The 27,949-nt window shown below is 45.3% G+C and overlaps 1 protein-coding gene across 1 annotated transcript; it reads right to left on the reverse strand.

The window, feature by feature from the left end:
- Positions 1–27,949, reverse strand: MAB21L4 (mab-21 like 4). The gene is made up of 5 exons (XM_036758163.1): positions 27,445–27,949; positions 9,003–9,228; positions 6,021–6,174; positions 1,259–1,612; positions 1–93 (listed from the first exon to the last, which is right to left on the reverse strand). Exons 1-5 carry the CDS (start codon positions 27,944–27,946, stop codon positions 1–3), a joined length of 1,329 nt encoding a protein of 442 aa, XP_036614058.1. The 5' UTR covers positions 27,947–27,949.

The following is a 27,949-nucleotide window of genomic DNA, read 5'->3' on the forward strand; positions in this document are numbered from 1 at the left end:
TCAGCTTGCACAATTCTCTAATTTCTTGGTCTTCAAGAAGATATTTTGCATCGCTGAAATCCGATCTTTATCTTGAACGTTGTAGACCTGGAACTAAAGCGGAGAGAAGGAGGGTGAGAAACAGGATAAACTAAGTGTGTGTGTGTGTGTGTGCGCGCGCGCGCGCGCGCACGTGTGCGCGTGTGTGTGTGTGTGTGTGTGTGTGTGTGTGCTCGAGTGTGAGTACACACACACACACACACACACACACCCTCACACATTGTCCACTCAGGTAGAACTCATGATATTTCTCATCCAAGCAAGAGAAATGCACGCTGTCCTTTTGGACTGTAGCTTTTGTGAGTGTGGGTGGCCACACTCCAGAGCCTGGTTACATTTTGCCAAGTTATAGGGGTGGAAAAATAAGCCCCAGGCCCCCAGGCTCAGCAATGATTCCTAGTCATCCCACACTGCCATGTTCCAGGACATGAAGGCTGCCTAATTTTGTCAGTGGGGTGGTCCCACCATGAAGGCAGACCCCAAGACTTCGCTGACTCAAGAATTGATATGTTCAAAAATGTTATCACTCCACAACTAATCTGGTGAGGAATCCCACTCATCTCAGGTCCTGAATCTGCAGACATAGATCCTCCCCGAGCTCAGTCAGACCTGTCAGAGCTTCCGCTCAGTCAATGTAGCCTGTGAAAGCCCAAGGTCACAATCACAACACAATGAAACACCTGAGGAGGATTTCCTCCGATTCAATTTAGCATGTATTTATTGGGTGCCTGTTATGTGCCAGAACCTATGCTAGACTCTGGGGGTACACAGGCAAAAACAAAACAAACAACAAAAAGGAAGTAAGAGTTCCCATTCTACTTGAAGGATCCAGGAAGGGACATGCAACATGGACACAGAAGGCTGGGTCTGGAGATCATTTTGTCAGTGGCAAAGAATTGGCAATGGAATGAGTGCCTTTCAGTTGTGAAGTGGCTGAAAAAATTATGGGAAGGGGAGTAAGCATGTAGGTGGTACCTGCTGTGTGCCAGGCATGGTACTAGCATTTTTTACAAGTATTATCTCACTCTGTCCTCATTATAACCCTGTATGATAGATACCATCATCATTCCCACTTTACAGTTGAGTAAATAGTGAACAAATGACTTGCTACTTAAACAAATGACACAGATAGTTAGTTTCTGAGGTTGGATTTGAACTTATGTCTACCTAACTCCAAGCCCAGTGCTCTGTGTACTACAGCATAGTGGAAGGTGCTTACCTTATCCAGGAGGACATCGAAATAGGCAGTATCCCAGTAGGTTTGGTCGTTGGCAGGCAGCTGCAGGAATGCCTTGATACCGTTGTCTATCCTCGGGGGGCTGGGGAACAGGTGGGTCACATGGATCTTAAGGAACTGCTCTGGCTGGCTGGCAAATTTTTCAACTTGTTGGTACAGAGAGTTCAGGTCAAGACCTTGGCCTTGGAGAAGGTTGTGCTGGGGGAAGAGGAAGTGAGGCAGGTTTTTGGTGGCCAGGCAGCAGAGCAGGATCACCAGGAGCCGGTACACGGAGCCCTCCAGGTCGCTCCAGTCTTCTGGGGAAGGGAAGAGTTCAGTGGCCCATAGCAGCACCATCTGTGGGAAGCAAAGCATCCACTTAGGGCCCAAAGCCAAGGGCAGGAGATGAGCAGGGAAGAAGGCTATAGAAGATCCCTCAAGAACAAACCTGAATCCAGCACCTCCAGAACTGTCCTATGGCTTGGATTTACTGCTCAGTTTGACTAGAGATGAGAGAGAGGGAGGGAGGGAGTCCTGATTTCTGGGGCTAGGTCATGGGGGTGAGGTTTTTATAGTGGAGCTTAACCTTGTGAGGTTCCTCAGTCAACCTCTGTAACATCTCTTGCAGCCATCCCCTTCTCTCCACACATAACCCCCCAGCTCAAGCTCTCAGCCCTTCTCAGCAGATTACTACACTAGCCTGCTCATCCATTCCCCTCTTCTCCTCACTCCAGTGCATCCTCGCCATAGCTGCCAAAGTGATTTTTTCCTAAAGCTCAGTCATATCGCTTTCTTTTTTTTGAGTTTTTTTAATTTGTTATTTTCTAGTTTTCAGCATTGATTTCCACAAAATTTTGAGTTACAAATTTTCTCACCATTTCTACCCTCCCCCCACTCCAAGACGGCATATATTCTGATTGCCCTGTTCCCCAGTCAGCCCTCCCTTCTATCACCCCCTTCCCCACCCCCCATCTCTTTTCCCCTTACTTTCTTGTAGGGAAAGATAGATTTCTATGCCCCATTGCTTGTATATCTTATTTCCCCATTGCACGCAAAAACAACCCTTTTGGTTTGAGCATCTGCTTTTAAAACTTTGAGTTCCAAATTCTCTCCCCTCTTCCCTCCCCACCCACTCTCTCTAAGAAGGCAAGCAATTCAACATAGCCACACATGTATCATGATGCAAAACACTCCCATAAATAGTCATGTTGTGAAAGACTAACTATATTTTGCTCCCTCCTATCCTGTCCCCCTTTATTCAATTTTCTCCCTTGACCCCGTCCCTTTTCAAAAGTGTTTGCTTTCGATTACTTCTTCCTCCCTTCTATTGTCCCCCCTTTCTTATCCCCTTCCCGCTACTTTCATGTGGGGTAAGATACCCAATTGAGTGTGTATGTTATTCCCTCCTCAAGTCAAATCCGATGAGAGCAAGATTCACTCATTCCCCCTCACCTGCCCCCTCTTCCCTTCCAATGAACTGCTTTTTTCTTGCCATTTTCATGTGAGATAATTTACCCCATTCCATCTCTCCCTTTCTCCCTCTCTCAATATATTCCTCTCTCATCCATTAATTTGATTTTATTTTTTAGATATCATCCCTTCATATTCAACTCATCCTATGCCCTCTGCCTATGTATATCTATATTCCCTTCAACTACCCTAATACTGAGAAAGGTCTCATGAACTACACACATCATCTTTCCATGTAGGAAAGTTCAACTCTAGTAAGTCCCTTATGATTTCTCTTTCTTGTTTACTTTTTCATGCTTCTCTTGATTCTTGTGTTTGAAAGTCAAATTTTCAATTCGGCTCTGGTCTTTTCACTGAGAAAGCTTGAAAGTTCTCTATTTTATTGAAAATCCATCTTTTGCCTTGGAGCATTATACTCAGTTTTGCTGGGTAGGTAATTCTTGGTTTCAATCCCAACTCCTTTGACCTCCGGAGTATCATATTCCAAGCCCTTCAATCCCTTAATGTAGAAGCTGCTAGATCTTGTTTTATCCTGATTGTGTTTCCACAATAGTCAAATTGCTTCTTTCTGGCTGCTTGCAGTATTTTCTCCTTAACCTCGGAACTCTGGAATTTGGCAACAATATCCCTGGGAGTTTTCTTTTTGGGATCTTTTTCAAAAGGTGATTGGCGGATTCTTTCAATTTCTATTTTACCCTCTGGCTCTAGAATATCAGGGCAGTTCTCCTTCATAATTTCTTGAAAGATGATATCTAGGCTCTTTTTTTGATCATGGCTTTCAGGTAGTCCAATAATTTTTAAATTATCTCTCCTGGATCTATTTTCCAGGTCAGTGGTTTTTCCAATGAGATATTTCACATTGTCTTCCATTTTTTCATTCCTTTGGTTCTGTTTTATAATATCTGGATTTGTCATAAAGTCACTAGCTTCCACTTGCTCCAATCTAATTTTTAAGGTGGTATTTTCTTCAGAGGTCTTTTGGACCTCCTTTTCCATTTGGCTAATTCTGCCTTTCAAGACATTCTTCTCCTCAGGCTTTTTGGAGCTCTTTTGCCATTTGGGTTAGTCTGTTCTTTAAGGTGTTGTTTTCTTCAATATTTTTGGGTAGCCTTTAGCAAGTCATTGACTTGTTTTTCATGGTTTTCTTGCATCACTCTCATTTCTCTTCACAATTTTTCCTCTACTTCTCTTACTTGCTTTTCCAAATCCTTTTTGAGCTCTTCCATGGCCTGAGACCAATTCATGTTTTTCTTGGAGGCTTTTGATGTAGACTCTTTGACTTTGTTGACTTCTTCTGGCTGTATGTTTTGCTCTTCTTTGTCACCAAAAAAAAAAGATTCCAAAGTCTGAGTCTGAATCTGAGTCCATTTTCGCTGCTTATTCATTTTCCCAGTCAATTACTTGACCTTTGAGCTTTTTGGAAAGGTATGACTGCTTGTAGAGTAGAGAGTACTTTGTCCCAAGCTTTAGGGGCCTTGTGCTGCTGTTTTCAGAGCTACTTCTCCACAGCAAGTTCTGCCACAGCAGCACTCCTCCTCCCCCAAGAAACACCAGCCCGGACCGTGACTCAGATCCAAGCAGGCTCTGCACTCCAGCTCTGATCTGCCACTTAATTCCTCCCACAGGGTGGGCCTGGGGCCAGAAGTAACTGCAGCTGGAAACAGCCCCAGAACTTCACCACCTTCACTGCCCCCCGGGGCAGTGGCCGACCACCCACTTCTTTCACTCCATTCTAGCCATTCTACCCACTAACTTTCTCTGTTGTCTTTGGAGTTTGTGGGTTGAGAATTCTGGTAACTGCCACAGCTCAATGATTCAGAGTACTATGCCTGTCCCACCTGGCTCCCAGTCTGGTTGGTCCTGGCACAGCCACACTGTGCTCTGCTCTGCTCCACTCCCAGCTCCATGCAATAGACCCTTCCCCATGACTATCCAGGCTGTCCTGGGCTGGAGCCCTGCTTCCCTTTGCTATTTTGTGGGTTCTGCAGCTCTAGAATTTGTTCAGAGCCATTTTTATAGATGTTTGGAGGGACCTGGGGTGGGGAGCCTATGCAAGTCCCTGATTTCCAGCCACCATCTTGGCTCTGCCCCTTCCATATCACTTTCTTACCCAATAAACTCCAATGGTTCTTATGGGAGTAATTTGTATCCGAATGATAATAATTCCAATAAACTCTTATTCCCTGTACGATCAAATATAAATTCCTCCACTCTGGCTTTCAAAGACCTTTATAACCTGGTCCTCTCCTGTCTTTCCAGCCTCACACTTCACTTCCCTCCATATACATTACGATGCAGCCTTCTTGCTATCTCTCTCAAATTTAGTTTCTCACCTCCAGGCCTTTGCACTGACTGCCCCACCCCCCATGACTGGAATGTTCTCTCTCCTCACCTCTACTTCTTAGTGTCCCTGGATTCAACTCTAATCCCTCCTTCTGTCAAAGACCTTTCCAAACTCCCACTTGTCTTTTAATGCCCTTTATAATTATGCCCTCTAAGGATCTTTCCAGCCTTATCATACAGCATTCCTAATCATGCACACCCCAGCACCACCAGACTAGCTGCAACTTCACACTCATCACTCCATCTCCCATCTCCACCTTTGCCCTGGTTATTGCTCATGCACGGGCTGCGCTCACCCAGGGAATGCACTTATTAAGTGTTTACTATGTAGCAGGCATACAGACAAAGGTGAAACTCAGTCCCTGCCCTTAAGGATCTCACAGTCTAATGGATAGACAACATGCCAACAACTAGGTGCATACAAGACTGGTCATTCAGTTAATAAGGGGGTAATCTCAGGAAAGGCTCTAGTAGCTGGGGGCGGTGGCTGGAGAGAGGTCTCCTGCAGAAGGTGGGACTGGAGCTGTCTTGAAGGAAGCCAGGAAAAGCAGCTCAAGGAAGCCCTCTCTTGCTTCAAGCCTCACCCTTCCTCTGGATGTTGTTTATTTTGTATCTCTTCTTTCTATGCTGTGTTGACTTGCACACTGTCTCCAAGAGAATGGAAGCTCTTTAAAAGCATCAACCATCATTCTTCTGTCATTGCCTTCTATGTCTGGTACATAGCGTGTCATTAATAAATGAGTGTTGATCGATAATTGCTCATTTGGTCTTCCTATCATTAAAAGAGCTAGAGAAAGATACTGGAGTTTTTACAAAGCTAGCCCTGGGTCTCTGCTCTAGACCAGAGCCATATTGTTCATAGGTCTAGGGCTGACAGGGCCCTTAGACGTGAACAGGGAATCCGAGCTCATGGTCCATGCCTCAGGAGTACATGATGACCCCAAGCACTGACCTTCAGGTGGTCAAATGTGAGGCCAGCCTTCTTGCCCCCTTCTCGCCAGCTCTCATTGTTGACCCGATCCAAGATGGAGAGGCTGTCCAGACGGTACCCTTGGAGGGAACCCACAATGTTGAGGAGTTTGGTAACGAGGTTGTCCGTGGAGATCCTAAAGGCAGAGCAATATGCAAATGAATAAGCAAAACCCAAAGTGTTCCTTTAGCTGGGAATCTTGGGAAATATCCAAGAAGAGATTCTTTAAAATTCTATTTTATTTCCACCAATATCCTCAAGCACCTGGATATGTACATGAGGGCTCAACAATTCACACAGAGAAATCAAAGAGAAAAGACAGGCCACACTGGATGAAAGTGGTTATACTAGGTCAGATATCTGTCTTTTGTAGGCATGCCTGACCAGGCTGTGGTTTCAGAGGTACAGTCATTTCAGTTGTGTCTGACTCCTTGTTACCCCATTTGGGATTTTCTTACCAAAGACACTGGAGTGGTTTGCCATTTCCTTTTCCAGCTCATTATAAAGATAAGGAAACTGAGGCAAACAGGGTTGAGTGCCTTTCCCAGGGTCACACAGCTAGTAAGTGTCTGAGACTGGATTTGAACTCAGGAAGATCAGAGCCAAGTGTTCTATTCACTGCGCCACCTAGCGCCCATCTCTCAAACTACCTTGTTTTTAGCTATTTTGTGTATGTTGTATTTATTCATTTGATTTGCTCAAGGTCATGCAGTTAGTGCCAAAGCAGGAATTTGAACTCAGGTTCTGTGACTCCGAGCTAGTCCACCTTTCTAGCACACGCATGTTATTTCCAGTTCCTTTAGTGGATCCTTGGATGGTGTGATTTAAATACTCTTCCAAATCACTATTATTAAATCACTGTCATTAACAAGAAAAGCTCTGGTTCCACACAGTCATTTCAAGAATAGCAGCCCACATATCTCTCAGATCTCACAGGCTGGGAGTTGGAAATGACCTTTGAGGTCATCTAGTCCCACACCCTCCTCACATGTCCCTTTTGGTCTGAGGACAGGGGGTCTGCTCAATGTCTCCCTTCAGTCACTGCCTGCAGCTTCCTGCCTCTCCTTACCCACCCAGAAGTGTTACTCATCAATGACGAGGGAGCCTATTCCTGGGAAGAACACCCACCAGGAGCCAGCTAACATAGGAAAGTCCTGGCCACAGCATCCTTGGCACGGGCTGAGAGCTCAGGGCTTCCAGGGATGGGCAGACCTGAAAAGGCCTGAGAGTGAGAAAGCAGAAGGGAGAACAGGTATTTCTGACTTCCAGGAAAACAGAAAAAAACTATTGGGGCCTGAAGCCACCTTCAAGGAAGAGACTTCTGAAAACCCAACTCTGGTTGGCCTTCTCCCTCCTAAGGCATCTGTTCCACTCTGGGGCACCTCTGATGGCCAGGAAGGTTTTTCCTGACATCCGGCCAAATAGGCATCTTTTCAGTGACCATCCAGAACAATCCAGCTTCTGCCAAGCACAGCAGCCCTTCACATACTCTAAGACACCTCCTATGCCTCTCCACCCCATCCACTTGAGTCTTCACACTAAAGGACTCCAGTTCCTCCAATGCCGCTTCACATGGCAGGTCATTGAAACATTTCATATTTTGACTGCCCTTCTCTCAGTAGTTTATCTTATGAATGCCCTCCCTAAACTGTGAATCTCAAGTGATCGCTCAATGAATCAATAGACAATTATGAAGCACTGACTATGTGCCAAGTGAGTACTGTGCCCAGAACCGAACAAAGTCCTCCAGATGGACTCTCACAAGGGGACCGTGGGATTGTCACTTCCTCAAGACTCAAAGCCATGCTTCCCTTAATGTAGCTCTCCTTAGGTTACAGGAGTGGGGAACCTGCAGCCGTAAGGCCACATGTGGCCTTCTAAATCCTTAAGTGCAGCCTTTTGACTGAATCCAAATTTTACCAATTTGTTTGGTAAAATTTGGATTCAGTCAAAAGGCAATTTGTTCTGTAAAATCTGGATTAAGTCAAAAGGCCGCACTTGAGGATTTAGAAGGTCCTATGAGGCCTTAAGGCCACAGGTTCCCCGCCCCATGCGACTTTAGGGTGAAAAATAAAACAGGCTGAATGGAGACTTTTATATTAATCTGCATCTTTCCCTAAGCAGTTCTTGAATTCCAACCTGAAATTTGCCACTGGTTTACTTTGTGACCTTAGACAAGACATAACACCCCTTTATCTGGGCTTCCTCATCTGGTGAGAATAATGGGGATCTGCCTCTCAGGGGTGTGGCCAGTTTAATGAATATTTTTGAAGGGCTCTGAGAACCTCAAAGGAAAGGGGTCACATGGATGCAAATGATAATTATGGTGCTGTCCTGGAATGGGACCTAATCGTTGTGATCTCTTTGGGAGTCCAGCTTTGAGAAGCCCTAGATATCCCCAGGTGAGGGAGCTGCCCCGTGGATCAGGAGCCTTGCACAGATGTGTCTTCTGCTGGTCACCGTGGTCTTACTCCACCCTCCCAACAGCTTTGTGAGGAGCTGGCATTGGGGGGCCTCTGCACCCTCTGACGACACAGCTGAGTTCTATCCCAAATGCTTTGGTCAAGGAGCCCCAGGTTAGACAGAGCCTCAATGATCGTTAGCACCCATGACAAAATGGCTGCTTCTATCGGGAAAGTAAGAGTAGAGATTTAAAGTTGCAAAGCACCTTGTGCCTATTATCTCGAGATGCTCACAACAACCCTGATTTTACAGATGAGGAAACTGAGTCAGAGGGTAAGTGACTTGCCCAGTTTCATACAGTTAGTAACTCTCTGAAGCCAGATTAGAACTCAAGTCTTTTTGATCCCAAGACCAGTACTCTACCCACTGCACCACCTGGCTACTTCAAGATGTGTGCTAATAAGATGTGCCCTGCACCCCACGCTGCCTTCTTTGAGGACATCCCTGTGCCCTGGGAGACAGGGGAGGGGGGGAAGAGAAAGACAATAGAACTGCACTTACCGCCAATGATGGGAGCTCAAGGGTATCAGGTCGGCTCCTTGGCGTTGAACTTTCTCCAAGCTGCCATCCGGGAAGCCCTGGGCAAGGTGCTTCCTTTGAAGGTGAAGAATCTTGTGGTTCTTCTTCACCACAGGAATAATGTTGAACCGGATCATTCTCCAACCACTGGACACCAGTAAGGACATGTGGAGATCTTCTTCCTTCAAATTCGCTGCATTCAGGGAACCTGAAACAAGGGCCAGCACCAAAATGAATGATAGTGGGTATCCCTAAATATAAATCTTTTACACGCACACGCACACACAGATGTGTACCCATTTTATTGATGCCCTTTATACATCTTAGTCATTTCTATATATAAATCTTCAATCCCTAAAACTTACCTTCCTTAAAAAGAAAAATAGTCCCCAGAAACACAATCAAAAGCAACTTAGAGAGTGATTTTTGGCAATGTACACAAGATTCTGTATCTGTAGCCCCCCCCCCCACCTTTCTTCTGAGAAGAAGCAGCCCTGATTTCTATTCTCTGGGACCAGAAATTGTTTATTTGTTACAATACTCAGAATTTGGCTTCCTTTTTTCTCCCTCCAGTACTTTCTTTTCTTTTAGTACTTTATTTTGTTTTTTTCTTTCTTTCCTCCTTCCTTAGTTTCTCCTCCCTCTCTTCCTTTCTTCCTTCTCCCTCTCTTTTCCTTTATTTCTTCCTTCCTTTGTTTCTCTCTTCCCTTCTCTTTGTCTTTCTCTCTCTCCCTTCCTTCCTTCCTTCCTTTCTCTCTCTTTTCTTTTCTTTCTTTCTTCCCCCCCTTTTCCAGTTGCACAAACCCTCCACCCCTTAGGCTCAGTCCTCTTCCAATCTACTGTAGTCATTCCCCTATTTTTTTCCTCACAGGAAAGTTCATCTCTCTTTAAAAAATAGATTTTATTAACATCTTTCATTTCAGCATTGTCTACATTTTCCCCCTGTGCTCCTTCTCCTCCTTCACAGAAACCTATCCCTTATAACAAAGTTTTGTTTTGCTTTGTTAAGGAGTAGGGCAGAGGTGGGGGGAGTCAGCAAAACCAATCAACACATCTAAAAAAATAAAGATTGGGTGCAAAGGAGCCGGGGAAGGCTCTTCACATCCTTCTCCTTTGGGGCCCAACTTGGTCTTTATCACTTTGTAACACTGAATTTCACTTGTTTTGTGGTTGTTAGCTTTTTCCATTTCCATTATTATAGTCGTTGTACATAATGATTTCTGGTTCTTCTTTCATTACTTTCCTTTAGTTTATATAAGTCTTTCCATGCATCCCAGCATTCATCATGCTAAGCATTTCCTACAGCAAAATAAATTGGTGCATCACAAATCTGATTAACCTCTTTTTGCCCAAAATCCAATTTTGTTCCATTTCTTTTCTACTGCAAAATAAATGCATCTATAAATAATGTAAAAAGAGCCTTTCTTGTAGTCTCCGAACTCCTTGGGATATATGGCTAGTAGTGGAATCTCTGGGTCAAAGAGTATGGACATTTTAGTTGCTTTATTTAAATAATTCTAAGTTGCTTTACTGAATGGTTGGACCAATTCACAGCTCCACTAACAATGCATTAGTGTGCCCTTCTTTCTACAACCCCTCCAACAGTACTATTTCCATCCTATGTCATCTTTGCCATATGCTGAATGTAAGGTGAAACCTCAGAGTTATTTTGATATGCATTCTTTATTATTAGTGATTTGGGGCATTCTTTCAAATGGCTGCCAATAGTTTGCAATTCTTTTGAGAACTGATGGTTCATCTCCTTTGGCCTCCTATCTATTAGAAGGATAGTTTATCTTTTCTTGAAACCAACCCAGATGTTATGGCAACCAGTCTTTGCCTCTAACATTCTCTGGGTACCATCAATTCAGAGTGTCAACATCATGGGATACAGCTCTGGTAATTATCCAAACTGGTTAGTAGCCAGAACCATCATGGTGTTCTCATGAACATACTGTAGGCAAGATGTTGTTATTAGTAGGAAGCTGTATGATCCCGTGTGGCTGTTGCTCATGGAACACCACCACTATCTCAGAAGAATAGGCAATGAAGGTCACCCAAAGGACAATGGAGAAGTCCACAGTGGCCATAAGCTTGCTATGGAATATTTATTACTCACCATGAAAAAATCAACGAGTAAATGAATAAAGTGGAAAAAAAGAATAAATGAAAAAGTATTTATTCAGTGCTTAATATGCTAAGCAGTGGCAATACAGATTTTTTTAAATGACTAGACATTCTATACCTTCATGGAACTTACATTCTAATAGGGGAAGACAGGTAGGGCACTGGCGACCAGGGAGGGGTATTTTGTTCTGACTTGGGTACATCAATCAATAAGAATTCATTAAGTTCTTACTTAATGAATTGGTGCCAGGCACTGTATCAGGTGCTGGATATACAAAGATAAAGATGAAACAGTTCTTGCCCTCAAGGAGCTTCAATTCTGTGTGAGAAATGATGTGTAGGGAAGCATTTGTGGCATAAATGAATGAGTGGATCAGTCATGGAAGGAGCATAAAGGGCAACAGATTAACAGACTGAGGCCTCAATAGTACCCACAGATTATTGAAAGAGCTTGAGACAGGCGGTTCCCAGATCATTGGGTAGGATTTTAATGGAGGAGTCATGGGAAGCAAGGGACAATAAACATGAAGGATGAAAAGGCATAGATAGGATAAGATTTGTACCAATGGAGGGAAACCCCAAGTGGTTGAGATTTCATTCAATTACGACAAACATTTATTAAGCACCTACTATGTTCCAGGACCTATGCTGGTTTCTGGGAATCATGAAACCATTGATGTTCGAAAGTATGATCTAGATGGTAATTATTAACAGCCAAGATGTCAGCCATGATGAAAATGGGTGTCAGTTTCTCCTTGGCCTCAAACCAAAGCCAACTTGTACGGTATCCTTTGCACAGCCTTTTTTTGCCTTGTTTTTCTCTGAAGTTGAAACCTCCCAGAGTTCCTTTTTTAGGTGTTGTTTTTTCTGAACTCATTAGTTTACCTTTCTTGTCCTGTTAGTCATGGAATGTTCCCAAAGGAGCCTGGGTATCCTTCCTCCAAATTAATTAATGGATTTTTCTCCCGGTGGTGACTAAATGAAAACACTCTTCCTCTGTGTGTTGGCCTCAATCCCACCCCCACCCCTTTCAGGGAGAACCTTGCACACAGTAGGCACTTAATAAAGGTTTGTCCACTTGAATTGGGTGCATTCCAAAGAAGCAGGCAGATGGTTGTGCTTTGGCACACGAAGAAACTAGAACTGAATACCAACAGATTGTGCTGCTTTAGGGTGCTTTAGTCCCAGGGCAGGGACTGATTTTGTTCTATATGTCCCCAATGCCCAGCACAGAGTGCCTGGCACACTGTATGTAGGTGCTTAATAAATACTTGTTGATTGACTGACAGATCCTTTGCATATGAACCACCAGAAGGCACAAGTAGAGTTGCCCTTTCAGTGCCTCGGACACTTACTAGCTGTGTGAGCCTGGCAAAATGACCTAACCTCTCTGAGCCCCCCAGTTTTCCCATTTGTGAAATAGAAATAATCATTCCTCTCACCTCATTGAGTTGTTGTGACAACCAAAGGAGATAAGGTATGCAAAGGATGACACACGTGTGTTAGTTGTTGTTGTCATTAATTTAGAACCATTTGAATCTGTTGTTCCTCTTTTTTGATCCTTCCCCCACCTGTTAGTACCTTCTCACTCACCGCCAAGTTACCTTGAATTAATAAGTGTGTGTGTGTGTGTGTGTGTGTGTGTGTGTGTGTGTGTGTGTGTGTGTGTAACCTGAGTCTCAAAGCCCATTGGAATGGGACTTTCTATTCATTGGTAGAAATCAATGCCCTGTACTTCTGTGAGGGAGGAAGGGAGGAAGGGAGGAAGGAAGGAAGGAAGGAAGGAAGGAAAGGAGGAAGGAAGGAAGGAAGGAAGGAAAGATTTATTAAGCACCTACTATGTGCCAGGCACTGAGATAAGCACTTTTACAATTATTTCATCTGCTCCTCACAACAACCTTGTGTGGCAGGTGTTGTTATCTTCATTTTACTGTAGAGGTAAATGAGGAAGCTAAGGTTCAGTGACTGGCCCAGGGTCATACAGCCAGTACATGCCATAGGCTTCAGAGACAGCTTGCTAACCACCAGTCTACCACACTGACTCTCATGAGTGATGCCCAGATAAACAGAAAATTAATTTGTTACATTGTCACATCTATTGTTACATCTAACAATCTTGGCTGATCTGGGCTGAGGATGTAAAATGCACCACCTGCTAGGCACTGGGGGAAATGTTCAGCAACATTCACAGAGATGGGTCTCCCAAATAATGCCTATTTTGGTTTTTTCTAGCAATCAAACATGCAAATTTATGAGTGAATGCCTGCTAATAATAACTCGCACTTCTGTAGTTCTCCAAGGCTTACAAAGATTTTGTCCACCTCCCAGCAGTCTGTGCTATTCTGATCACCATTTGAGAAGTGAGGAAACTGACCCCCAGAGAGGTGACACCTAGGATCATGCAGCTAATAAGCATAAGAGGTGGGAGGCGAAGCCAGGGCTTCCTATGTCCAGCACTCTATCTACTACTCCATGCTGGTGCATAATGCTAGCAGCATGCTCTCCTTAATCTGCTACCGCCCTATCCTTTGAAGTCTTGCCACATACCACTCCCTTCTATGTACCAGATACTCCAGCCAAAGACAACTATGTTCTCTCTTCTCTACATGTCCCCACACTTTCCAGCCTCCATTCATGACTTACCCTTTTCCACAGTCCTGAAGTGACTCCCTACTCCCGACTCCACCTGTTGGATACCAATCCCTTCTTTAAAAGCCTGACTCAGATATTTCTTCCATCAAGAGTTCCTCTGTGATTCCCCACCAGGAAATGCCCGTATTAGACACTAAACCCTTCATCAAAACTGTAACTAAGTCCAAGTGCCTAGGGGCTGTGCCTCAGGCACCCACAATTTAAGGAACACCGAGAAGATCATTTGAAGGCACACTTTCTCCCCACCAGTAGCCAAATCATTTCTCCCTGCCTCCAGCCTCTATCCTCAGCAGCAACCAGTTCAACATCAGCAAAGAAAACTCAAGGTGTTTTGGAAAATGATCCTCCCAGCAGCCAAGCCTCACTCAATATCTTCCCACTTTCCCTCCTTTGTTCTCTCTTTGTCCCAGGAGGGCAAATATTCATAGTTATACCTCCAGTTTTAGTTACACTTTCAGGATTTCTCCCAGTAGTTCGAATAGAGTGACGTACACAGCAGGTGCTTAATGCTAGATCATACTAGATCGCCCCTGATGGCCCCTCCAGCCCTCTAGAGTCTGTGGTCCTACATCAAAGTAAGTTGAATCCAGTCGTCATTTTGACCTGCTCACTCTCCTTGGTCTTACAGGTGTTGGTGTTTCCCACTATCCACATCAACAGCTTTGTTGGGTGCCTTGGTGTACCATATTGGCCTGCTAATCACCATGTTCCTCAGAAGTACATTTCCTTCCACTTCCCTTGAGAGTTTAAAATAATTGTCAAAGTTTTATAGCAGGATAGTAGGCAAATTGGGGCACCGTGAAATAGAAGGAAGTGCCCAGGCTGCTGGCCACAGGAGATGGCCCCAGGGTAGGCTCTTTGGCAGCAGTCTTGGCTGAGGGCACCTGTTCATACCAGGACTCCCACTTGGGTATTTGCAGCCACCGGATAATGTAGCTGGTAGATCCGGCCTATACTTGGAGGAGCAGTAGCCACACTCTCAGGGCATGATTGGCTTGATTGAGGTTCCAAATCAGATACACTAGATCACGCAGACCCTGAGGGTGCATGTAAACACTTCCTTTAATAAAAATATATGCATTAACCCCCAGGTAAAAGCAATCCACAAGGCATTAAAAGCGAATAAAAACCCTTGGCAAAGAGATAATAACAAGAAAGTTCTCTAGAGTCTCAAGAGTTCCCCTCCACAGCCAAAAACTATGCCCATAGGGCTCATAGCTGGGTCCCAAATCACTGCACCTAGGGCATCTGTCCTAGGTCTGCTCCCAGAGTTTTGTGTTACGCCAGCATAGGTTAGCACTGTGGGAGTGGGGCAGGGGGTGTGGCGGAGGGGGTGCGGGGCGGGGTGGGAGGGTTGTGGCTCAAGGCTCCTCATTTCCAATAACATCCTTCAACAATTGCTCCTGTTCCTTCATGGTGCGGGGCGGGGGTGGGGGGTGATGTTTAGAGGTACTTGTGCCAGGTCAGCTCTAATGTTCCAGGGTCCTCATGCAAGATGCTCCCAAACTAGGTAAGGAAAGCTATAATGATATGGTATAGCAGATTGGGGGCTGGGTTTGTTTTTCACAAATCTTCAGCAGTTGGAATGTCAGCTAACATTGCTGTGCTCAGAGCCCACCTATAGCTAGATGCCTACCTGAAATATTCCAGCTGAGATTCCCCTTCCTTTCCCATCCCTAGTGAGCCCCTGGGCCAGTTGCACCAGGGTTTAACAGAGTCCTGGAGCATGAAGTGCTCACATTGTAGGGGAGTGCAGAGGGGACACCCCTGCATCCATCCCAAGCCCTGCTTGCCAGGCTCAGCAGGAACACCCCCTGCCCCGGGATGTGCTCCAGCCACTCCCATTCTTGGCTTTCCATTCCAGCTGCTCCCCAGAAAGCTAAGGCTGGCTCCTGGCTCCTGACTTGGGCCTGTGGGAGGGGACACTAGCTTTCCGGGACAATGCAGTGTCAGCAAGACTTCACAAACCCAGCCTGGCACCTTTGCTGATCATGCACCTTTGTTATTGGGACTCTGAGAGGAGACATTGCCTGGGATGGGATAGAGAAGTGACTTCAGCTAGGGCTAGAGATTAGAAGGGTCTTGAGGTAGAGTCCCAGGCAAGGCTTGGGTGCTCAGAGGTGACCCACAATGCTCTGGTTTCTAGAGCAGTTTCCAACAATGAGCAAGCAGGTGCTGTATACATATAGTGAGGAGTTCTGCAATCCAGGAGACGTTGGGACTGGAGGAGGAGACAAACTAGTGTAGAGGGCATTGCTTGAACTCAAGAGTTCAGACATTTGGTTTAGAGTCCCACGTCCACTTCTCATTTGCTATGTGAATGTGAGTGAATCATTTCCCTTCCCTTCCCTGGGCCCCAGTACCCTCATCTCCCAGGGTGATTTAATGAATGCAAATCCCAGACCCTAACTAATATTTCACCTTTACCTCCCATCTGACCATTCAGCTGTCTACCCAATCCCTTTGGCATCCACCTACCCTCTTGAAGTGCCATTTGAATGCCAACCCCACACACATTGACCCTCTTTGTCTGAGCACAGTAATAAGTCAATGGTGCCATACTTATGGAAAGGGCATGTCATATGTATCAACTCACCATCCCTCTGTCTCACTAGAACCAAACTCCCTATATTGACCTCAGCTCCCTTTTATGCATTGTTCCCTAACAAGTTAGAATGTAAGCTCCTCCAGGGCAGGAACAGTCTTGCTGGCTTATACTTGTACCCCCAGCAGTTAGCACAGTGCCTGGCCCATAGTAAGCACTTAGTAAATGCTTTCTCTTTCATTCAGCAAGCTAAGGCCAGCAAGGAAGGCCAATAATAACAAAAAAGAGCCGTGGGTATTTTTAAAGCCATACTTCTGGAAAGAGGAGAACCAAAGATTGGACAGGGACTGAGCTTGAGATAGATGAAAATTTCTGCTCCATTGTTTTGCTTCTGTTCCCTTTGCCAAGAATGGCCTTTTACCCTGAAAATGATCAAACTAAAATGGGTGACCAGGAGCTGATCCCCAAGATGAGAGGCATGTAGACAGTCCAGATGAATGAAGTCCTTGGTGACTGAAAGAACTGGCCGCTGTGATCTCTGGGCCATTGCTAGTAACATTTGAAAGATCATGGAAAAGGGGAAAGGGGCCATCAGAGGAGAGAGCTGCAGATGTTATTGAGATTTCCCAAAAGGAAGAGGATGGAGCCTTAGGCTAGTGGGCTTGACTTCTATTCGGAGAATATTCTAAAACAAATCACTCAAGAAATGGCTTGTGAGCATCTAGAAGAGGGAGCAGGGATTACAAGGAGGCAGCTGGGTTCCCTCAAGAACAGGTCCCCTAATTGTGCTCTACTATTTCTAGGAGGAACCTATGTGAAGTCCTAGAACTCTGTTTGGCATCTAAAGTCTTTCACAACCTGGCTGTACCTTACCTGAAGGCTGATTACACATTACTGTCCTTCACTCACTCTACATTCCAAATAAATTGATCTACCCGTTCCTCATACATGACATTCCAACTCCTCTTTCGTGCATAGGCTATCCTGCATGCCTGAAATGCACTCCCTCCTCATTCCTACTGCTTAGATTCCCCAGCTTTCTCCAGAGCCCAGTCAAAGTACTGCCTCCCATGTGAGACCTTTCCTGATCTCCCAAGTTACTCATCTTCCCTGGAAAAAATAAAAGAAACAACTTGTGTTGTTTCCTCTGAGAGAATGTAAACTCCTTAAGGGTAGGTAGGGTCTGTTTCATTCTCGTCTCTGTGTCTACAACTAATCCATTTACCATAAGCATTCATTCTTTTGGTACAGATGGATTTAAACAATTGATTTAAACTTTTAAAGAACAATTAGTACTTATACTACACAAATTATTGTAAAATAAATTGAGAAGGAAAAGTTCTACCAAACTCATGTAATTAAACAAATATAGTCCTGATACCTAAGCCAGGGAAGAATAAAGCAAAGAATGAGTCTATAGACCAACATCGTTAATGAACGTTGGTCCAAAAATTTTAGAGCAAATCTGGACAAAAAGATCGCATCAACATATTCAAAATATTATTCACTAGGATCAATTAGCTTTTACCTGTTATGCACCAGGCATTGTGCTGGGTGCTAAGGATACAGACAAAGGGAAATACTCCCTGTCCTCAAGGAGCTTTCATTCAATTGGGTGTGTGAAGGGAAGGAAGATATCTTCTTGCTAGGAACTAGCACAGTCCATGGCATATGGTAGGCTCTTAATGTTTGTTCTTTGATGGATTCTTCCTTCTCAAGGTAGTGGGCTCCTACTCACTGCAGATCATCAGACAAAGCCTGGATGGTCACTTACTGAGTGTGATGTGGAAGGATTTTTTTCTCATGTCAAGTCAAGTCATAAATAAGTATTTATTAAACACCTACTATATACCAGGCAATTGGACTAGAAGACCTTTCCTTCCTACTCTAAAATTCTGAGTCAACAATGCAATTTGCCTTCCCAAAAAGCTTTCTTGAATATGAGAACCATAATTCTACTGTCCACAGCAAGGAAAATAGAACTCTACTATGCTCTCATCTACCCAGCTCACACCTAGAGGACTGTTACATTTTGAGAGGGTGTGACTCCAGAGAATGAGGACCAAGACAGCAGGGAGGGCTGAGGGAGAGCCTCAAAGTTGTGTTATATGAGAAGCATCTGGGGGATCCTGGAAAAGAGCAGTCTTAAGAGAGTCACCTTATACCTACATTCAAATATCTGAAGGCTTTGTTTGTTGTTACTGTTTTTTGTCAAAAAGAGCTTAGACAGATTCTGTTCACTTCCAGAAAGTAGGAACTAAAGTCAATGGGTGGAAGTTTCATGGATGTGGATTTCAGCTCAATACCAGGAAAACCTTCCTAACCATTAGAATTGGAATGGACTATTTGTGAGAAGGTGAACTCCCCATTACTGGAAACAGTCCCCCAAAATCAAAGTAAGTATGGGATAAGGAGTTAGGCTAGAGGACTGCTTAAGTTCCCTTCTGATGACGAGATTCCATGAAATAGGGAGGCAGAAATAACCAAATGAAATTCTCTGGCTCCACAGGGTCGATTCATTTAATTACTGCATTTCAGCCCCAAGGACACACCTGCTGTCCTCAGACTGATCCATCTGCCCAATGTCTAGAAGCACCTTTAGGTACATCACAAGTGTCTGCTTCTGATGTCTAAAGAGCTGGAGATGTTTCTGATAGAGACAGAAGGTAGAACACAATGAAGACAGTGGGTGTGTCCTGGAGAGCAAAATGCCAATGAGGGGAATGGTTGGTTACTCTTCCTAGCCCATGTTCTGCCCTGTACCTGGAATGCTCTCCCTACTTCCCTTGTACCTCTTAGAATCCCTAGCTCCCTTCAGAACTGAGACCACATGCCACCTTCTACAGGAAGCCTCTCCTGATTCCATTAGTTGTTAATGTTTTCTCTCTCTCTCCGCTCAAGTTATCATATACAGGCTTGCCTAGGCACATGCAGATAAGTGAGGGTAGTAGGATGTCTCATACCCAGTCAACACTTAATAAGGATCTGTGGAATGAATGAATTGGTGAGTTTATCATATTCTGGGATTACACCTGGGATGATTTTTGAAGGGAAGGACCCAATTTTGTTTTCTCCTTGTATCTCCAGCTAGCACCTGTCACACAGTAGTTACTTGATAAATGCTTATTGGTTTGCATGGCAAATTCCAAATAAAGGAAGAGGCAGGGAATAGGGACATTTTGACCATTTTGAAATCTATTCCTTTCCTATCAGAGAGGACAGTGGAGACAAAGAAGAGGCTGGAAGCTGGTTTTATTTATGATTGTTTTTTGTTTGGGATTGGAGCTGAACCTGTGATGTCAATCTGTGTAGGGGACTCCAGGAGTGAAACTCCCTTCACTGATGCAGATTGGCATTCAGGGAAGACAGACAAGAATAGCCTTCAGTAAGCCCTTCTCTTTGCAGGTCTCCTGACCATACCCTAAGGGGTAGCTGGGCAGTGGGTGGCCCTTCCCCCATCATTTCATTTCACTTTATCTCTGGGTAGCCCAAATACCATGAGGTGATTGGGTGGAAGGAGTCCATGAGGATCCCATTTGTTCCCGTCGTCTCTTCCCATCCCTCATCCATAGGGTAATGGGGAGGGAAGAGATAAGCTTGGATGACTTGGAGAAATCAAGCATCATTCTTTTGGTAAGATAGAGGACCGCTGGGCCTTGCCATCTGCTCTACTGCTCCACCCTTCATCTCTTTGGGCCTGGAGATCTACTCCACCCCCACCATCTTTAGACTTCCAGCCCTTTCTGTCTGCCCTTCACTTGAACTCTAACCTGTGCTGCCCCTCCCCCCTTTGCTACGTGAGTTCCTTAGCATCCTACTCTGTCTCCTTCTTTCTTCTTGGATCCCCAGCAAACATACACAGTGGCTGACAACCATTAAGTGTTTAATGAACGCTTTTGCATTTCTTAGTTAGCCATTCTTCCATCACTCAGCATCTCGGAGAGTTGCCTGGAGTTTGGAGCGGTTAAGTGATTTGTTCAGGATGGCCAGCCCTTTACCCACTGAACAGTATGAACAACAAATCGCATTTCTAGGGCGCTTTGAGATCTAGAGAGACATTTGCTTACAGCAATAGTATGTTGCTATATAGTATAATAATATAAATAGTACAGTATATAATATACACAATAGAGTGTAAGAGTGTATTGCAATAGTATATTGCACTGTACCCATTTTGTAGAAACTGAGGTTTCTGGTGCTCAAGGGCTCACTTATGTTCTCGCAGCCCATAAGTGTCGGAGCCAGGATACAAACCCAGGTCTCCTGACCTCAAGTCCTGGCTTTGTTCTAAATAGAGCTGTTGTGCTTGTTCACTGTCTCACCCCCAAACCCCTTCCATATTGGGGGTCATCATCCCCATACGTAAACCTCTGAATGACCTGGGTATGGAATATACACAATGAGGGGAAAAGCAGAATTTAGAAGAAAGTAAAGAGATGCCCTTGCTGTCTCTGTTCCCAAATTTTAGATGGTGCTGGAGAAAACTCCTGATGCTCCTAAGATTCCCAGTTCCAGAGAGCCAACATTTAGAGATACTCAAATTACAAATCATTTTCTTTGTCTAACAAAGTGAAAGGATCTTCAAAACACATCCTGGTCCCAAGGACACCAAAGGACCGTAGATTGGAGCTGGAAGGGGACTTATCATTCACTCATCGGCTGTCATAGAGTCCAAACTCCTCAGTTTGGAGACAAAGACTCCACAGTCCAATGCAGGCAGCAAGCATCATGGGGTCATTCAAACACGGCTCCTCTCCCTCTAGAGTGCCCACCTCCCAAAAGACAGCAAAGCTGTTCAAACTTCTTTCTTTCCACCAAGCTGACCTCCCTGGTCTGAGCAGGAGACAGATGTTCATCTCAGCTCCTACAACAGAGATGTTACTGAGAAGAGCCCTGGAAGCTTCAGATCTAAATTCCCCCTAAAGCCTTTTAAGCTGCGTGGCTTTGGGTCTGTAGCAGGACTTCTCAGAAGCTCAGCTACCTTGTACTAGCTAACACTTAGATCACATTCTAAGGTTTGCAAAGCACTTCACATATGTTACCTCATTTGACCCTTACGGCAACCCTGGAGAGTAGATACTATTATTATCCTATTTTACAGATCAGGAAACTGAGGCTAAGAGAAGTTAAATGTCTTGGCCAGAGTGATACAGCTAGTAAGTGTCTGAGACAGGACTTGTGCTCAGGTCTCCCTGACTCTGGGTCCAGTGCACTACCCACTGGGCCATCTAGCTTAGCTGAGTTTACTGAGTTTCCTCTACTTGTGCTAGCTACCTATTTACCTCAAGGGGTTTTAGTGAAGAAACTCCTTGTCAGCCTTGAAACATCAGAGGAGTGTTCTTCATTACCTATTGGTTCATTCACTCATTCTTCTTGACATCTTATATTCTTGAGTGGAGATGGGGGTACCACAGAGACCGTCGCATCAGTGTAGATGATCTGAAATTTGGATTTTTCGCTAGCAAGAAGCCTAACTCAGAGCTAGACACAGCCAGCACTTCTTGATCATCTCGGGGACGTGTTATAGAACCCACATCCCAACAAGCTCAAGAACAAAGCAGAAAGAGCTCCAGGCCCAGCAGGATCAGCCCAGCACCAGGAGTGCATGGAGACATTCCCCAAAAGTGGGGTGCATCACATACAAAGCTCTTGCCTCAGCAGTGATACTGATGGAGATGCCAGGATAAGCATAAGGGGACAGAGATGTATGTGAGTCAGGACCTCTGCCATGCCCAATCAGTCTCGGAATCTTGAGATCTGTTTTCTCCTTTCCTTTTCTTCTGCCATTCCCCTTTCCTAGCAGCACAGTTCTCCTCCCCTGGATGGGAGTCGAGCTGCCATTTTCCACATGCAGCTTAGTTTAGCCTTCCAAGAGCATAGGTCTGACTAGGCCATCCCCCTGGTTAAGAATCTTCATGGCTCCTCACTGCCCAACAAACTCAATCCAATTCAGCAAATGTGTATTAAATGCCTCTGGTGTTCTAAGTGGCAGCAATGGATAGAGTGCTGGGCCTGGAGGAAGACTCATCTTCCTGAGTTCAAATCTGGCCTCAGACATATAGCTATGTGGCTTTGTGCAAGTCACTTCACCCTGTTTGCCTCAGTTTACATGTCTGTAAATTGAGCGAGAGAAAGAAATGGCAAGCCACTCTAGTATCTCTGCCAAGATAATCCCAAATGGGGTCACCAAGAGTCAGAAATGACTGAAATATCTCAACAACAGCAGTGGGGTTCTGGGCTCTGTGCTAGGTCCCATAGCTGCATTTGCAATCTTACTGGAAGATTTACAAAACACTTCATCTCATATAAGCCTCATAAGAACCCTGTGGAGAAAGCACCATTTTTAATATCTCCACTTCACACATAGAGAAACTGATGATCAGAGCAGTTAAGTGACCTCCCCGTGGTTACACAGTTAGGAAATGGCAGAGACAGAATTTGCATCCAGGTCATCCTGACTCCAATCTCAGCCCTAAGCACTCCACCCCACAAACAGCCCCCCGCCCTGGAGGAGTTGACGGTCTAGAGAGTGGACGATGTCCAACAAAGTCCAGACTTCTTTGTCTGTCATTCAAGACCCTCCATAACTTGGCCCTGTCTGCCACTCATCCTTTACACATACCTAACACTCCAAAGTTGGCTAATTCTCTCCTCTGAATTTGTCCGGTACTTTCCTGTCTTCTTCATTCTCTAGCTTCACAGCCTAAGCTAATGGATGGTCTTCAAGAGCTGCTGCAGGCCGAGAACGAGTCACCGGTTGCCAATCCAGGCCCAAGCCTCCGCATATCTCCAAGATCAGGACCGGCTAGTAAGTCACAGACCTGCTGCTATTCACATCAACAGAGTGAGGACAATGAAGTTAAGGTTGATAAGCTCATAGATTTAGAGCTGGAAGGAACAGCTTCACCCAAATTCTGCTTTTTCAGGTAAGGAAATTGGGGCCCAGAGAGGCCAAGAGACTTGTCCAAGAGTACACATCCAGTAAGTCTTGGAAGTACTGAAATCAATGGTATCATCATCTTAAGGAGGCTTGGAGCCAGGGGCTACGAGTTCAAATCTTGCCTCAGATGCTTATTAGATATGTGACCTTGGGCAAGTCACTTAACCTCTGTTTGCCTCAATTTCCCATAAAAGGGGGATAATTCTAGCACCTACCTTACAGGGTTATTGAGAGAATCAAATGGGATAGTGTCTGTAAAGTGCTTTGTAAACCTTAAAGCTTATATCAATGGGAGCTGTTATCTTATGTTCGGCTTTGATTGGGGGCTTGCCATCTATGTGACATTGGTCACATCAATCAGGCAGTTGGCAGGGATTTAAAGTACCTGCAACAACCAACAACAACAACCACAAGCACAACAACAACCACAACAACAACCACAACCACCACCACCACCACCACCACCACAACAACAGTGGCGACCAGCACGAACACAGCACTTGGACGATTGCGAAGACCTTTCCAAATATTGAGTCATTTGATCTTTGCACCCACTCTGGGAAATGTTAGCTATTATTATCCCCAGTTTACAGTTGAGGAAACTGAGGCTTCAAGGTTAAGTGCCTTGCCCAAGGTATCACAGCTAGTGTCTGAGAAAGAATTTGAACTCAGCTTTTCCTACTTCCGGCTCTGCTGTTCCATCTGCTGGGCCGTGCTAGGTGCCCGGGATACACACACAAACTGAGTCCTCCCGTCTCAGTCTACTTGCATTTCATGGGCCTCAGATTTGCCATTTGTGCAATGAGGCTGTTGAACCCTATGGTCTCTAACATCATCTATGAGCTCTGGATTTGTGACTCTCTGACTAAAGTCCAAAAGTCCAAGCACCAAGGCGCATTTCCTTTCCCAGTGATTTTGGACCAGAGAGGCAGGAAAGGGGCAGGGGCTGGCAAGGTTCCAAGGCTTCTCCCAACTACCACCTGCCTCTTGCATGAGACGCCAGACTTGTTGTTCCAGTCCCTGGGGAGGTAAGCAGGGGGCTGGACTAGAGCCCTGAGCAGTAGGCTGCCTTGCCTTTTAAGGAAGGCTTCAGAGAACTATGTTTGGAATCTCACCCTTGAGCTTCACATCCTCACGCCTAGGACCAGAGCTCCCAACATCTCCTTGGAGCTAATGCTTTTTTTGTTTGTTTGTTTATTCCATGGGTCAAGGGCAGGAGATCTGAGGTAGAGATGCTCTGGGCTTTCAAGTCAAGAGGAGGAAACCAGAGAACTTTAGTTTTTAAAAAGAGACCAAGGTGGGGCGGGGGGGGGGGGGGGTGGAAAGAGCCCTAGGTCTGGAGTTAGGATAGACATGAGTATGAAACTTGGCCCATTCAGAGACCAAGGACCTGGGCACAAATGTCACCCTGGCTGCTACTTGCTACCAAGTGACTCTGAGCCAGTCACCTCTTCAGTAAAATAGGGATGATGTCCAGAGTAGCTTCCTCACAGCGCCTGGCCCACACTAAGCAGCACCTAACAAATGATTGTTGACCGACCTCCCAGTGGATGTTGTGAGGCTCCAGGGAGATAAAGTCTGTAAACCTGAGAGGGCAATATAAATGTTAGCTCTCATTATTCCTTCAGGCTCTGTCAACAGCCCATATAGCTAAGCCAAACAGAAGGTAAAGTCCGCCCTCACCTACTCCCCCCACCCCCAAAGCATCTCTCTCCTTGACAACACATGGCAGCCAACGGTACCACTAAGTGAGGGAGTCTTCCAATCAAGTCAATGAAATGAGCGGGACATCAAGGAAGAGAGCTCAGGACTTTGGTGATTCATAAAAATTCATGGTGATCCGTACGTTAGCTTTCAGAGGACAAGTGGTGACAAATTGTCAGGGCTGTTTTTCCTGACCGTGCACAGATTTGTGGTTTGGTTGCTTATGGAAGAACAAAGAGAAAAGAGAGAAACAGATCCTCTCAGAGATTCCTCCCTGAGAATGTGGACTTTAGGATGTGGTCAAGAGCTTGGCATCATCCCCAGCAAAGACCCACAATCCCTCTAGAGACCACCGGTGATAGGAAGATTGGCTTTCCATCATTGCCCTTGGACTGGAGGTCTCCTTTGCTTTCGTTCTTTTCCCAATGTGAAAGAGGAATCCAGTTCCTCTTTCTAACTCTGTACCTCTCCCCTCCCCCTTCCCCCTTCTCCTGCAATCTTGACCCAGGGCAGTGTTTTCCCAGAATGTGTCCTTCTGGTCCAAAGCTCTTAACCTGTTTTGTTTGACTATCTGGTGAAACCTATGGACCCCTTCTCCAAATCATGCTTTTCAATGAACAAAATAACACACATAGGATTGCAAGAGAAACCAATCCTAGAGAAAGAGTTATCGAAAATAGCTAAAGTTCAGGGAAGGGAATAAATATTTACATAGCACCTCTGTGTGTGCACTGTGCTAAGCACTTCACAAATCTTATCTCATTTGAGCCCCTCCATCACCCTGTGAGGTAGGTCTTATTATTATCCTTATTTTGCAATGGAGGAAACTGAGGAAAACAGGATGAAGTGATTTGCCCAAGGTCACACAGCTAGTAAGTGTCTAAAGCCAGATTTGAACTCGGGTCTTCCTGACCCCAGGCCCCCAGATTAAGAACCCCTCCCTAGGGCATGGGATCATTGTTAGTCCTTGACTTTCACTGGTTTCATGAAATACATCGGAGAGGTGGAGACTCCAGATGGGGGTCAGCTTGGCTTATTTGTTCTAATGAAGGGCTCAATGGGATTGGGCAGGAGAGGAAGAAAATGTTAGAAGAAATGGCTGACAGAAATAAAAGGTAATTAAAAAAACAAAAATGTGTTTCTTAGGGACTTGAATGATGAGATCGCTCATTCCTCCCTGACCCCTCATCCACCCTCACTTAGGGTCCTACCCAAATCCACAATCACCTCTTTTCGCCCGTAGCATTGTTTTCTGTGACACTTCTTTCCTAAAGTCAAAACCAAAGGCACTGAACCACTGCCAGGTTACTTTGATGCTCGGGGAGATCTGTGATTTTTGTCTGCCTGGGACTCCCTTCAACAACGGAGGTCAGAATCCCGGACTGCCTTCGTGTTAGAGCCATGCTTACCCTAAGACTTTGCAAATCCTCCTTAAAGAATCTGTCCCGGAGCTTATGTCTATAAGGTCCTTTTAAAGGCTAAAAAATGGATGCATAAAGGTCAGTAATATTATTGTTATTAACATATTTTATAGTTATTTTTACTATCGTCATTTGTCTTTGTGTCTCCAGGGCACACTACATGGCCCACAGTGAGACTAAAAATGCCTGTTGGTCACTGTCACCATTATTATGGTTAGCCCCAAAGAACACGGTGGAAAGAAACAGAATCCCAGAATCCATGAGTTGGAAGGGACCTCAGAGGCCATCTTGTCCAGACTATAAAGCTCAGAGAGAATGTTCCCTCCATTATTCCCAACAAATAGTCAAACAGCCTTTCCAGTGCCTGCTGAGAGAAAGCTACTCTCCTTTTGGGTAGCCCTCCCTGTTACAGAGGCTTTTCCCATGTCATCTACCTCCCTTCCAGCATCAGCGGCTTGGCACTCAGATTACATTGACATGCAGCCTCACCCCCCAAAGCAAAAGTAAAGCAATGGATGAATAGAGCAACTCTCTGTGGGCTTGAAGGTGGGTTCGTTTTTATGGCTATAGGTTGTCCCTCAATGCCCCTTCTGTCGGCAGAGGTCCTTCCCTGGGGCTAGCTCCCTACAAAAACAATGCTGCTAGTGACAGTCTCATTGTGTGGGCTGCCTGGCAGGTCTACCTGGGATCAGCCCCAAGAGCCCATAGTTTGAGAAGATGAAGGTTCAGGGAACACTCGGGTAGTGAAAGATGGTGGAAAGAACCCTGAAGTTGGGAGTCAGAGGAACTGGGTTCACATCCTGGCTCTGACACTTGCCATACGACCCAAGCGAGCTACTTTACTTTTCTCCGGATCTCAAGTTCACAATCCATAAAAAGAGAGAAGGATTGGACCAGCTATTCTCCAAATCCCCCTCCAGATCTAGGATTAGGGTCCTATCAAAATATCCAAAAACTTGCCCCAGATTTCCGCACGTGTACACACACACACACACACACACACACACACACACACACACACACACTTCACTCTACCTGGCATGATGAGACAGTGGTGCTTGCAGTGGACAATAGCAGCCACAAGAAGGTCTTTCAGCCGCTTAAGGACTTTGCTGGGCAGGATGTAGCCTTGGCATTCAGTGTTCTCAGATGGGCTAAAGACATCCTCAGTCATCCACTTCTCTAAGCCAGCCACATCGTGAGGAACCCCCAGAGTGTAGGAAGCTGGGCTGGGAAGGTTTTCCTGTATCCTTCTTCCCGCAAGCTGACCATCTATTGCCTCTTGGGCCAAAAGGGTGTCAGAATCCACCCACAGGGGCACTTCCATAATCAGGTCATCCTCAGAAGTACGCAGGGCAAATTGGAAGGCCTCTAGATCCCTGGAGTAATCCACCCGAAACCTGGAGTCCAGCTCCTGGACCCTCTCAAGTATGGTCAGTAGGACATTCTCAGCCCTCTGGTAGTCCTGGATCTTGGGTGTCTCCCGGGACTGGATGGCTTGGATGCAATGATGCCACAAGGAGATCTTCACCGCCATGGT

Source organism: Trichosurus vulpecula, chromosome 4 (assembly GCF_011100635.1).
Source record: "Trichosurus vulpecula isolate mTriVul1 chromosome 4, mTriVul1.pri, whole genome shotgun sequence".
In the NCBI taxonomy this organism is placed as follows: domain Eukaryota; kingdom Metazoa; phylum Chordata; class Mammalia; order Diprotodontia; family Phalangeridae; genus Trichosurus; species Trichosurus vulpecula.